The sequence below is a fragment of the Cottoperca gobio genome, chromosome 8 (genome assembly GCF_900634415.1).
Source record: "Cottoperca gobio chromosome 8, fCotGob3.1, whole genome shotgun sequence".
Classification (NCBI taxonomy): domain Eukaryota; kingdom Metazoa; phylum Chordata; class Actinopteri; order Perciformes; family Bovichtidae; genus Cottoperca; species Cottoperca gobio.
Genome location: NC_041362.1, coordinates 20,004,233 through 20,019,180, shown reverse-complemented (window position 1 = coordinate 20,019,180; position 14,948 = coordinate 20,004,233). Strand labels below are relative to the sequence as shown.

Sequence of the window (14,948 nt, the reverse complement as noted above, 5' to 3'; positions counted from 1 at the left end):
CCCCCACCATGTCAGCCATTAGGTTAATGAGATCACTCACACGGCATCACTAGTGTTAATTAAAGGAATACAAAACATAAGGACTTTGTTTAGTGCCAATGTTTCGCTCAATACACAAATTCTGTATTAATTCTGACACTTTATACTTTCACATTCTAAAATTAATTTTTCCAAACCTTATTCACTCCCAACCCCAGCATGTTAAAAATAAGTGATAGGATATGTATAACAAAATAGTGTGATAACTACTAGAAAATAATCCCTAGTGTTAGTGTGAAGTGCCTGTGTGTGCACAGTTCATCATTCTGACTTCCTGTGGGAAGAAAGTCTCGGAAATGGGAAGTGCGTGATATAATGCAGTTGTATCATTTTCCATATGACAAGACTAAGAATAGATTTGTGGACGGCCTGATCTTCTGGAGATTTCAATATTGCAGAGGGTAATGTACCTATCATAGGGTCATATGTGGCATATCGTTTTTGTAGCTGGCATTCAGCAGTTTGGAGGCCTGAGCAGGCCTGTGGCAGTGAAAATGGTTACAGGCACAATTGGAATTTTTTACCAAAATTGTAGAAGTCGATACCATTACCAGTGAAATCCAATTCGATACCAATGTAAAAAAAAACGTTATTACCGTTTGCATACTGGCTTTTGTTAGAAAGTTAAACAGGTCATAATTCCCTGTTTAATATCTGTTCTATATTTCTGAGAAAGCTGTATTAATTTAAGTGTTTCGCCACAAAATATGTTTTACAAGACTACATTTGAACTTGATACCGTTATAATTTACCTTTTGCCCATTATTCATTTTTACTGAACAGAGCATGATGGCACCATAGTGCAACTCTATGGAACCTCGCTCAACTGGCTGCTAACAGCTAACGGTAACTAACTCTCCTGCCGCTTTCAACACAGATTTGATGTCCCCTGGACACAACGATAATGAGTTTACTGCGTCGCAAATATATTTTAGTCTCATAGCCTTACAGTACTCCCGGGCACTACGGTTATTGCGGTACTTTCGAAAAACGAGTCCTGTCCTGTCACCTTCTCGGTGCCTGACTAAAGTGTTAGAGCCTGACCAAAGTGTTAGAGCCTGACCAAAGGGTTAGAGCCTGACCAAAGGGTTAGAGCCTGACCAAAGGGTTAGAGCTTGACCAAAATGTTAGAGCCTGACTAAGGCATTGGAGCCTGACTAAAGGGTTAGAGCCTGACGTAAGTGTTAGAGTCTGACGTAAGTGTTAAAGCCTGACGTAAGTGTTAGAGCCAGACTAAAGTGTTGGAGCCTGACTAAAGGGTTAGAACCTGACCAAAGTGTTAGAGCCTGACCAAAGTGTTAGAGCCTGACTAAAGGGTTAGAGCCTGACTAAAGTGTTAGAGCCTGACCAAAGTGTTAGAACCTGACCAAAGTGTTGGTGCCTGACCAAAGTGTTAGAGCCTGATGTAAGTGTTAGAGCCAGACTAAAGTGTTGGAGCCTGACTAAAGGGTTAGAACCTGACTAAAGTGTTAGAGCCTGACTAAAGGGTTGGAGCCTGACTAAAGGGTAAGAGCCTGACTAAAGGGTTAGAGCCTGACTAAAGGGTTAGAACCTGACCAAAGTGTTGGAGCCTGACCAAAGTGTTAGAGCCTGACTAAAGTGTTAGAGCCTGACTAAAGGGTAAGAGCCTGACTAAAGGGTTAGAGCCTGACTAAAGGGTTAGAACCTGACCAAAGTGTTGGAGCCTGACTAAAGGGTTAGCGCCTGACTAAAGTATTAGAGCCTGACCAAAGGGTCATAGCTATATATATTAAGAAATAACCTCATTACCTAGGAAAGCCTTAATGTAAAATGGTAAACATAAAACTCCTAATTCTAGACATTGAGTGTATTATTTTTTCGTATCAGAACCGCGTGAGCCTCCCCCTGAGGAAACTGTGTTATTCGGAGTGTGTTTAGCTGCTGCACCCTCTATAAGTAAGGTTACATTAAATACTAGTATGCTGAGGAAAATACTCTAGACCTCCCATCCTACTATAAGCTCATCAGACACTAGCCCTCTGGTCGGACACTAGCCCTCTGATCAGACTTAACCTATATATTCTCCTTTGTATAATGTTCAATATTATAATCTACTCGACTACTCAATCACAGTTTGAGCTGGCCTCATGAAGATTTACATGATTTCAAAGAGTAGGAAAGTGGAAAAAGTTTATAGTATGAGCAAGGGTGAGCATATCAGCTGGCCCTTTGTTTGTGAAGTTTTTTTTGACACACACACACTCTTCCTTCCTGTATGTTGGCAAGCTAAGGGAGTCCTGAGCGATTACAGGAAGTAAAGATTGGCTTCTCTGGGGAAGAGAGATAAGAGTCAGGCAGAGTGTGTGTGGGTGGGTGTGTGTCCGTGTGTGCTGTGTATGACTATGTGTGGGTTCTGCTCAAAGCAAGGCCATCTCCACTCAGCTATTGCTAATAACAAACACACATACAGTCACACAGCCAAGCCTTGTCAAACAAACCAGTCCTGTATGTGTGCTTTGAGTTTAGTGTGTGTAAGTGTGTTTATGAATATGTTGTGTGAATGATACTGTCCATTTCCTCTACTCATAGCAAGCAGCAACTATTTGTGTGGTTTGTTAAAAGGGGAAATCCCTCTGAGGTGTTGAGGAAGAGAGGGTAATCAGTGTACAGGGTGGAAAGTATCTCCCAGCATGCCTTGGATCATCTGAGAATCCACATGAGGAACTAGTTAAGTTGAACTAGTGTTTGCTCTGCTGTACAAACACACACAGATAATAGAGTTTTTTCTGGGAGCAGGTCAAACAGGTAGAATAATTTGAATTGAATTTGCATAACTGTCTACCGAAGTTTGTTCTGCAGATTATAATCATTGCAGCTACACAACAACTTAAGCACGACTAAGAGTCTACACCTAGAAGCTATGTGAGGATGCACTTAGGCACAGTGGCACTTTAAAGGTCCAGTGTGTAGGATGTACTGGGGTCTATTAGCAGAAATGGAAAACAGTATTCACAAGTTTGTTTTCGTTAGTTTATAATCACCTGAAACTAAGAATTGTTGTGTTTTTGTTATCTTAAATTGAGACCTATATCTACATAGGGAGCAGGTCCTCTTCACAGAGTTCGCCATGTTGCACCAGCATGTTCCTACAATAGCCTAGAACAGACAAACCAAACACTGGCTCTGGAGAGGGTCTTTCACGCTTTTACGTTACCTAAAAGTCACCGTTGTTCTCAGACATGTTTGGAAAGGGAGGGGTGAGCGGAGGGGTATTCAGTTGCAATCTGCAACCTTACCACTAGATGCCCCTAAATCAGAGGTTCTCAACGGGGGCGTTCAGAGAACGTAGGGGGGCGCTGGAAGCAATATTTTAGAAAGGGGGGCGTTCGCATGTCTTTGGGGGGCGTTTGTGTCCGCGAGGTAATTCATAAACACACGCAAAAAATCTACTCCAAAAAAAAAATCCAAATCTAGCCAGATATAGAATATAACCGGCGACTGACTGTTTTTCCTGACCAAGGTCAGGGTCCTTGAACACAACACGAGCTGAACGTGTCATCACATGGTCACATGTCAAAAATTTCAATATTAAACGAGATGGTCATTGACATCAGCGAACGCAGCATGGCGAGTGCAACAAAGAGAAAGGTGGATGCGGAATGTTCCAGGAGAAATGGACGAACGACTATTTCTTTGTGGAAGTAAAAGGCCAGTGTTTGTGTGGCTTGCGGTCATGGAAAAGGCTCTCGAGCTGCATTACAGCACGAAACATGCCAAACTGCACGAGCTGAAAGGACGAGTCGAGTGCGTTTGAATAAAGTTAACATTGTGTGTTTTTAGACTTTTATTTTTATTTTGCTGAGCGATAAAGTGCTGCTCGAAAAACTAAAACAAGCGCTGTCCCCCTCAGCCACCACTGTTCGAAAGTATTAATGTTATTTCAAAGATACACCATGAATAAAACTAATCTGAATTACACTAACGCTCTGGTCGGGACTTGGACCAGCAGCAGACGAGCTGCACTCTGGCTGCTCGTAGTAGCAGAGCTAACATCAGCAGAGCAAACAGCAGAGCTAACTCCAGCAGAGCTAACGTTATAGCAGAGCTAACACCAGCAGAGCTAACATCAGCAGAGCTAACATCAGCAGAGCTAACATTATAGCATAGCTAACACCAGCAGAGCTAACGTTATAGCAGAGCTAACACCAGCAGAGCTAACATCAGCAGAGCTAACATCAGCAGAGCTAACATTATAGCATAGCTAACACCAGCAGAGCTAACGTTATAGCAGAGCTAACACTTGCAGAGCTAACGTTATAGCAGAGCTAACACCTGCAGAGCTAACACCAGCATCATTGCTGCTGATTCAGGCTGTGTGCGTTTACAAAACACGGATTGTTTCGCCTGAGTTTCTGAACGTTGGGGTCGACGTCGCTCCATTTATAATTAATGTGTTGGACTTTTGACTTTTTTTGCAAAACGGAGAGAATGTGAATGTGCAAAGCAACGCCGTAAACACGGAAACGTGCACATAAATTAGATAAATAACATAAGCGTTTGGTTTATTTAATAAAAGAGCACATTTGGCGCTATATATTTATAGAAAATAAAACACGGGGTTCTGTTAGGGGGGGCAGCACCTCAAACTTGTTCCTTTGTGCAAATTGTTTCACATTTCTGAGGCTGATGTGTTTAACACCGGTTACAGTTTGAATGTCTGACCCGTCTGATTGGCTGCAGTCTATGGCACAGATTAAAGTTTGAATCTTCTTACCGTTGCATTTGTTTAACACTCCTTAAGAAAATGTCTTTGTTTGCTCCCTGGGTACCTGGTGTATCAGAGCAATTGAAGGTAAAAACAACAAAACATTTGTTTAATAATATAATATTTATTATTATTTTTAAATTTTATTATGTAACTTCAATCTCAGAGAATTTGAGTTTTTATAATAACATAAATATAGCCGCCTAATAATAAGAAAAATGTAAGAATTGAAATACTAAATTAATATAATCAATATGTAATATAAATTATAAATACTAAGAATAATAATTAGAATAATACAAACAGCATAATAATCAACATTAGAATTCAGGGGAGACAAAAAGGAAGCGTACATTTTATTTTATGTCTTTGGTTTTGTAGGTACCCACAGTAAAGTAAACTACAGATCTGAACCATGAATGTCTGTAGTAGAAGTTGAGAGAATTTAACTGGATTAGTGAAAACTTTGACCTGATGGTGACACTAGAGGAAACGTCAGGGGATCACCAATTTGGTAAGGCTTCATCCTCTTGGCAACATTGATATATTTCTGTCCTCCACCCTTGATGAAGCCTTTATAAATATAGATATGTTTATAAGTTGTAACTAATGGTTTTAATAGTGATAATGAATAATTTATCAGTGCTTCATAGATTGATTGTAAATCATTAATAAGAACATATTTGGGGTTGCAGAGGTATATATAATAAATAATGTTATATATAGTAAGCTGCAAAGTATTTTATTTCCATGAGAATGTTTTTGTTTTTTTTCATTCAAAGTGTTTCCTCCTTTTATTGGAAGACAAAATTATCCACAGATGTCTCCTCCTTTCCAATTGAGGGGCTACAAGCTAATGGCTAATGTTTGCTCAAATTGTTTCTCTGATAACCTCTGACAGACGTTCAATGAATAAAATCCATCATCCTGTTAAAATATATAGCTAGAAACGACCAAGATCATAAAAATGTGGCTTACAACTGGATAAAAAGTCAATTTACACATGCGCAAAGTGGTTAGGCTAAGTCGCCATTACAGGCCTCCAAATGAAACGGACCATTTCCTTGATTTAAGTTACAGATTTCTCTAGGTTTGAAAGTTATTGGAAACATTTTGGTACACAACTCAACAAAATATATAACATAGGTCTGGTTATTTTTAAACATTGTGATGTGGAAATGTTACATATTATAACTTTAAATTTACAAAATAAATACATTTGAACTGAGGATAAGATAATGTATATCATGGCAGTTGTAGCCTAATTATATGGTATTTTAGATGTTTATATTAACAACAGCAATGGGCAGTAATCCATCTGTGCTGTTTAAGCGTGTGCTCGTGTGGAAATAAAATGGGCCCTCTTTTTTGCCCATAAATGTGCTAGCATGATGGCAGTAGTACGTTTGGGTTGTAACGCGGCTTGTTTACTTTTGAAGAGTGTGACTTTAAATCACAACAATACAAGCACAAGGACAACACAATAATATACTGAAGAAAACATCATATGTCTGTCTGAAGTTTGCAACCAGATAAGGTCAACAAAGAACTTCCAACATGGCTACCGTACCTAAACTTTATGTTCTGCTGGACCGATGTGTGAACCATACGGTAAAGAATACTGTGTACAGTGCATTCTGGAGCATCAATACAACTGTACCATCAAGCTAAGCGCTGGATGTAGGCTTTATCCAAACTTAAGTCACTGTTCTTTATCTTGTATGTTGCTTTTAAATAAAACCTTTCAGTGTTTTTTGTTTAAGACATATTAAGTTAGTGGAGGTCAGATGGAGCAGACCAGTAACTGCTAACATTCTGTGTGTGTGTGTGTGTGTGTGTGTGTGTGTGTGTGTGTGTGTGTGTGTGTGTGTGTGTGTGTGTGTGCGTGTGCATGTGCGTTTGTGTGTTGAGAGAGAGAGAGAGAGATATGCAAACACCACACTTACTGTCTCTCCCTCCCTGTGTCTCTCTCTTTTACACACACAGACAAACACTCACATGAATGAGCTTCTCACCATGTCAGCTCTGAGTCACATTTACTGGCTGCAGACTGCTATGAGTCAGTTTCTTCATTTCCCACATTTCGATTTGTTTGTTTGATGTGACTTTCGTACATAAAAGTGCACACGTTGCAAACACTGCATACATTTAACATACGCTATAATATTGATATATTGTAGCAATACAATATCAATATAACTTGAGAGACAAAGAAAGAGAGACATGGACATGATAAACAAATACACATATATTTCAGATGTACACACACACCAGTGTTTCCCCTAGGTTTACTGCTTTGGAAGAGCGCTCACCGTGCGACAGGGGGGGTGGGGGGTGTTGGGGAGATAATGTGAATGCGCAAAGTAGACAGTACAAACTGAAACGTGCACATAAATTAGATCAATAGCATAAGCGTTTAGTTTATTTAATAAAAGAGCACCTGTCAATGTGAAAAGTGAGTTGAGAATACAAAAAATATATTTATTTTTTAAATTCGAGAAAATAAAAAAAAATACCTTGAATTTCAGGCAGGACGCTGGGCTCCGTTGGCAGGGCGCTGGTAGGGGAAACACTGCACACACATACAATCTTGTAGTTTAATGAAATTGTGGTAAATCCTCAAAATGATCTGCATTACATGACAAAAAAAACTGCAGTAATTTATTTCGTTTTTATTTTTATAGTTTTATTAATTTAGGCTATTAATCTCTCTCTCTCTCTCTCTCTCTCTCTCTCTCTCTCTCTCTCTCTCTCTCTCTCTCTCTCTCAGACACAAAGCAGTCTTGCTCTATTTTCCCAGCCTCTGTATTATTTGTATTCAGTGCATTTACATAAAAAGCCAACATTTGTCTTTTCCTGGCACATGCACTGTCATATTAATGAATGTGCTGCTGTTCAGTCGTGCGTGTGTGTGTATGTATGCGTGTCTGGATTCAGTCTTGGTTTTTAGACTTAATCCCATCATTCCTGCTCACTTGTCATCAGAGATTAGCACACTGACACACATTACGCACACATCATGCAAGGCTGAGCTAGCCACTGCTGTGTGTGTGTTTGTGTGTGTGTGTGTGTGTGTGTGTGTGTGTGTGTGTGTGTGTGTGTGTGTGTGTGTGTGTGTCACATCGAAAGAGCAAGATGACAGCTAATTGACCCTTTGCTAAGGCCCGCCCCTTTGTTGTACTCCGTCATGCTGTCGGAGGTAGCATGAAGCCCAAACAGTCAATATCTGTAACTGCACTCCCTGAAGAAATATTATTACATTTTTGGAAAAACGAAAAGGCGACTTCAGAGAGAAGCAGACAGAGGGTCTACAATATGTGTTTGAAGGATATATTCAGAATGTCAAACTGACTGAATAAAGATAACTAAAACTGACTGTTACAGATCACAGTGTAAGAGTAAACAAATTAAATTAAGGAGCAACACTGTCCCTCTAAAGCAGGGTAGCTCTTTATTCACTATCACAATAATTAAAAGCTATAATATGGTATGTGTATACATTCAGTATACCTTCAGTAATGTTAGCTAGCATAGCATGTGCTAACGGTAGTTAATGTTGTGTTAACATGCTCTGCTAATGTTAGCTCCACTGATTTTTACGTATAAATATAATGTTTTATAAACGTATATCTCCTTTCAACCTCTCCCAGTTATGAGTATCACTAATACACGTGCGGCAGGCAAAACGTTTAAACCACGACTCGCTCGGAATCCACAAAACCTGCCTAAAAATTGAAGAAAATCTCGACTGTTGCATGAGAGTGTGTAGAGCAGTTGTTCTGCTTCTTCAAGAATTAGTTTAAACACTGATGTAAAGTGTTGTTTACTGACGGCAGTGTCTTATCTGACCGGTCAGTCAGCGGCACACTGTGAGATCATTTTGATCTGTTCTCCTCCCTTTCACACTCACACACACACACACACACACACACACACACACACACACACACACACACACACACACACACAGTGGGGTTTGTCCTTGTGGAGACACCTCTTGCTTGCTCAGACTGCACCAGGTGGTTGAGATTTTACAGCCCCCGATCTACTCTCCTGTGGATACACACACAGACGCTCAAGTTTGTTTCTCCCAAGAGGGAATGTTGTGAACAATGGAAGAAGAAGAGAGTGCGAGAACACACATGATCTACCTCATCTATCATGTACCTATATGTTTACAGTATTTGTGTGTGCGTGTCCAGACCTGCCTGTGCAGCGTGTGTGTGTGTGTGTGTGTGTGTGTGTGTGTGTGTGTGTATATATATGTGTATGTGTATATATATATATATATATATATATATATATATATATATATATATATATTATGCGTTGTTAATGACATGAAATGATGTGGCAATGACGAGATCAATCCCCTCAGGGAGCCAGTATGTCTGGACTAGGGCACTTAAACACAGTAGTGGAGACTGAGGCAGGTGAAGAGTTAATAACCATGCTGCTGTAATCAGCAGTGGTCGACAGAGGGGGACAGAGGTCACTGGTTTCTTATGCTGCTTAAAATGGCAACACCTGGTATGTTTTATATGGCAGGCTTATCCCTGATATCCCTGTGGCACAGTGATATCACATCTATATCTTTAACTACAGATACAAAAATACTTTTTTCAGATGAAAAAGGCCACATCACATCTCCCTGTGTGAATTAGAAACAAGGAAGTGTCTGTACTATTTTAATCTACCATCTTCTCACTGCTTTAAATGATCGTTTCAACATTCTTTTTAAAACCAGCTCTATGTGACCGAGCAGCACAGATCATCAGTTACAGCAACATGACAGGCCTTCTGTCCCACTCCTGAGTGTCTCTGTTGTTAAGCTGAAGATGCAGTTGGTGGAGTGTGTAAAAGCTTTTACTGTAAGAGTCTCATGGACGATCATTGTATCCTCATGATTGTTAGCACTTATTGTAAGTCGCTTTGGACAAAAGCGTCAGCTAAATGAACTGTAATGTAAAAAAGCTCTTTGTTTCTCTAATTAAATCACCTTTTGTTCAGGTTAGTAACAGTAACCCATATATAAAGTCCTGTAGTCTTTAAACAGCACACACACAGAAGCATACACCAGCAGGCGAACAGGTTGATATTCTTATACGCATACTCATTAATGGATCGCTTAGCAACTGCAGACGGTTGCCTAGCAACAACATTAGCAGCCAGCGAGTTGGGTGTGTTCAAAAGTCACACTGTAGTAAAAGAAGAGCGGGGGAGTGTGTGTGAGTAAAAATTGTCACACTTCTGCGAGTACATTGAGAGCAACGAAAAACCGTAGTCGAAATTCCTTGAATGGTTACACGTACTGAGCCAATCAAGCTGAATCTGCTTCTGAACGCTTTACTGGTAGTCAGAAAAATTAGACATTTTCTGCAGTCAGCTATCTGCAGAACACTCATAAAGTATGTATTTAAAACAAGCATGCAAACTGTGCTTCTGTAAGAATCAAATCAAATCAAATTTATTTGTATAGCCCAATATCACAAATTATACATTTGTCTCAGTGTGCTTTACAGACTGTACAGGTTACGACATCCTCTGTCCTTAGACCCTCACATCGCACAAGGAAAAACTTCCTAAAAGAAACCCCAAAATTAAAGGGGAAAAAATGGAAGAAACCTCAGGGAGAGCAACTGAGGAGGGATCCCTCTCCCAGGACGGACAGACGTGCAATAGATGTCGTGTGTACAGGATAAACAACATAGTACAAATACAACATTTGACAGAAATTATGTTGTGTTGGAAAAAAAAAAGAAATAGAAAGTTTGGATGAATCCAGGAAAATGTCAATAAGGCTTCCCGGTGTCCAGCAGGACCAGGTCAGCAGGCGCTGTCACGATTCATGATCCTGACGTAAACTTTATCAGTGGCAACCTGCCACATGAGAGACAGACACTCCGGGGATGATACCCCGGATGGTGAGTTAGTAACATACATTTACATAAATGCATACAGATAGAGAGGGAGAAGAAGAGAGAGGGAGAGAAGGAAGAGAGCAGGGAGGTGTCCCCCGGCAGTCTAAGCCTATAGCAGCATAACTAGGGGCTGATCCAGGGCAAACCTGAGCCAGCCCTAACTATAAGCTTTATCAAAAAGGAAAGTCTTTAGCCTACTCTTAAATGTGGAGAGTGTGTCTGCCTCCCGAACACAAACTGGAAGCTGGTTCCACTGGAGAGGAGCTTGATAGCTGAAGGCTCTGGCTCCCATTGTACTCTTAGAGACTCTAGGAACCACAAGTAACCCTGCAGTCTGGGAGCGCAATGCTCTAGTTGGTTTATAAGGTACTATGAGATCTTTAAGATATTCTGGAGCCTGACCTTTAATTGATTTGTAAGTCAGGAGAAGGATTTTGAATTCTATTCTGTATTTTACCGGGAGCCAGTGCAGAGCAGCTAATACAGGAGTAATATGATCCCGTTTCCTTGTTCTAGTCAATACACGTGCCGCTGCATTTTGGATCAACTGAAGAGTCTTAAGCGACTTTTTGGGACAACCTGATAACAATGAGTTGCAGTAATCCAGCCTTGAAGTAACAAATGCATGGACTAGTTTTTCTGCATCATTTTGAGACAGGATGTGTCTTATTTTTGCAATGTTACGTAGATGAAAGAAGGCAGTCCTTGAGATTTGTTTTATGTGGGAGTTAAACGACAGATCTTGATCAAAGATGACGCCAAGATTCCTTACAGTGGTGTTGGAGGCCAAGTTAATGCCATCCAGAGCTTCTATGTCATTAGAAAATGCGTTTCGGAGGCGTTTAGGGCCAAGTATAATAACTTCAGTTTTGTCTGTGTTTAACATCAAAAAGTTGCTAGACATCCAAGTTTTTATGTCCTTAAGGCATGCTTGAAGTTTAGCCAATTGATTGGTTTCATCTGGTTTAATTGATAGATATAATTGGCTATCATCCGCATAACAATGAAAGTTTATAGAGTGGTTCCTTATAATATTGCCCAAAGGAAGCATATATAAGGTGAATAGAATCGGTCCAAGTACAGAACCCTGCGGAACTCCAAGACTGACTTTGGCTGTCATGGAGGATTTATCGTTAACAAGTACAAATTGAGATCGCTCAGATAAATAGGACTTGAACCAGCTTAGTGCGGTTCCTTTTATGCCAATAAGAAATAGTATAGATAATGTAGATGGTGGGGGTTGAATTGAAAATGGTAATATAATTACTAAAGGCCTGGACACATCAGAAAGTTGCACAGTTCTGTGTCTTTGCAAAATGTTTGGTTATATAAGCTTGGTGACGTAGTGACTACTCATAGTTGTTGAACACTAACAGGAGAATAATTTCAAAAGTTTACACATATTTATTTATTATATATACTCATAACTATATTTATGTACTAGCATAATGTTGCATCTGTTATAGTTATCTGTTCAAATATTATATATTTTATTCTATCCTCTATATATATATACTTTACTTATTTCTACATTTAATTATTGCACCATTATGTCTTCTAAATCAAATCAAATCAAATGTATTTATATAGCCCAATATCACAAATTACACATTTGTCTCAGTGTGCTTTACAGACTGTACAGGATACGACACCCTCTGTCCTTAGACCCTCGCATCACACAAGGAAAAACTTCCTAAAAGAAACCCCACAATTAAAGGGGGAAACAATGGAAGAAACCTCAGGGAGAGCAACTGAGGAGGGATCTCCCAGGACGCACAGACGTGCAATAGATGTCGAGTGTACAGGATAAACAACATAGTACAAATACAACATTTGACAGAAATGATGTCGTGATCAAAAAAGAGAAAGCCACGATTCATGATCCTGACGTAAACTTTATCAGCGGTAACCTGCCACATGAGAGACAGAGAAACTCTGGGGATGATGCTGAGTTAGTAACATACATTTACATACATACAGATAGAGAGGAGGGGAGAGGGAGGGGAGGAGAGAGGAAGAGAAGGAGGAGAGCAGGGAGGTGTCCCCCGGCAGTCTAAGCCTATAGTAGCATAACTAGGGGCTGATCCAAGGCAAGCCTGAGCCAGCCCTAACTATAAGCTTTATCAAAAAGGGAAGTCTTTAGCCTGCTCTTAAATGTGGAGAGGGTGTCTGCCTCCCGAACACAAAGTGGGGAGTGCACTATTTTATTTATTTTTATGTCTTAGGTATACTGTATGTTGCATTGTTGGAGGAGCCTGGGAGTTTTTCATTGCATATGAATAAAGCCTTTGAATCTTTCTAACCATGCTGCTCTTATGGAGTAGTTTATATGTATATATACACGTGTGTGTGTGTGTATATATGTATATAGTTAAATTAACAATACCAGGAGAAGGTGGAGAGAGCTGTGAGAGCAAATAGTACTGGCATGAGAGTAACAGCAGAGTAATTAGAAGTGTCGGGTATGATGGTACCTGTATGAATGTATGAATATGGCCCCATTATCATGAGAAGAACCCAAATGTGAATAACTGGGGAAAAAACGGAAATGCTCCTGCCGTTGCAAGACAACATAAATTGGACTGATAATGTGAGAAGAATTACATAAGTACAATAAATTCAGACTACTGTGCGTTCAACCATTAAGCTTTTACATTATTGTCCTGTCTTTGGTCTCGTGACCGGCGTCAAAACAAGAAAGAAGTGGTAAAGTAGTGAAGCCTGCCTCTTGCTTGATTTGATTGGCTGCCTGAGAAAAATGTGATATTGACAACTCTGCACCTTGCACTAAATAGGTGGGAATATTTTTAACTTTCATACGCGCAAGAGAGCAGCGCATGCCAGGTGCACCTTACCAGTTTTGTTTGAGCGTCTTGTAGAGATCTATGATTAGACATTACTTGTCAGCTGGAATGAAAATGACCAATTCTAATAGTTCTCTGACTCTCTTTCTCTTTTTACCAAGGGGGTGTTGACAGGAAGTCTGTGTGTGTGTGTCTGTGTGTGTGTGTCTGTGTGTGTGTGTGTGTGTGTGTGTGTGCGCACTTGTCGTGGTGAGCAACCATGTTCCGAAACAGCCTGAAGATGTTCCTTGGAGGCAAACCCCGCAAGAACAACACTGGTCAGTATCTCTGTGTGTTATTACATGTGTCATTTGTGGACCCTACACCTTGTGTTATGTTCATAAGGATTGCTCTAGTCTGATCGTACAAATACAGTCATCTATCTCGATTCTGATGTCTAGTTGGCAGTTTGCAGATATGTTCTTCTGCTGGTTTCCATGATTTCATACAGCAGCCTCTTTCAACCTCAAAACTCTCTTTGATTCTTTCTCTCTTTCAACAGGTGGCAGTGGCATAGAGTCAGAGGGCTCAGAGGTCAGGATGATGGAGGGATTCACTCGTTCGCTTCCCTCTTCTCCCCTCCTCAACCTTCGTCTAGTCAAAAGAACGGGTAGGACTATCTATCTATATTTAGCAATTCAACAACAATCTGTCATAAATCAAATACAGCAACACACATTCACACAAGACAAAAAAGACAACACACACACAGGGAGAAACAGATGGCAATCTCCAGCTGAACTGTTGGTAGCTACAATGCTAACATTAGCAAAAAAAACATGGCTGCTTGCCAGTGTCGCACTGTATTCTGTGACTGTACAAATGTCTGGCCACAGATGTAATCTGATTGGATCATTGGTTGCTCTGTAAACTCTGTTGTCACACATTCAGACGATCATAGGATAGATGTTAGGCTGCTTTCAAAGTAACATTGGTTCACGACTCCTCAGTGTGTATTCAGCTTTGAAGGGTCTGAAAACGTATTTTCTCAATCAGCTTCCTACTATCAGGGACGTGATCCTACATGAACACACTATTTTCTGCCAATGTTAGGACAGTTTTGGTGTTTTAATGTGAGCGATTTCCTGTATTTTGGTTATGTCTAGATGAGATTTGCGAAACTCTCGCACGATGGTTGAGGTTAGGCATTAACCTGGAATGGTTACGGATAGGATTGCTGTCTCATGAGAGTTTTATTACAATGTCTTGCAAATCGCGGGTTACCATCTAGACTCAACCTTGTACTTTCTGTGACCTCTCACTGGTTTAAAGTGGCTGAAAAAGGTGATGTCACGCATTTCTGTGCACCAATCAGGATTTTAAATCTGAGGACAGTTGGTGGGTTGTTTGGCCCCTTTCAATCAAATCTGATCAAACCACACACTCACACAATTGATGAAGGAGGTTAGTGTTTTTGAT

The 14,948-nt window shown here is 40.2% G+C and overlaps 1 protein-coding gene across 1 annotated transcript in view; it reads left to right on the top strand.

Annotated features, from left to right (window-relative positions):
* The window catches only part of tanc2a (tetratricopeptide repeat, ankyrin repeat and coiled-coil containing 2a), a 50,784-nt gene that overhangs the window by 1,761 nt on the left and 34,075 nt on the right, over positions 1-14,948 (top strand). The window contains exons 2-3 of the mRNA XM_029437281.1: positions 13,652-13,807; positions 14,032-14,139. Coding sequence (XP_029293141.1) covers positions 13,750-13,807; positions 14,032-14,139 — 166 coding nt within the window. The 5' untranslated portion in view covers positions 13,652-13,749. The remainder of the gene's footprint in view (positions 1-13,651; positions 13,808-14,031; positions 14,140-14,948) is intronic.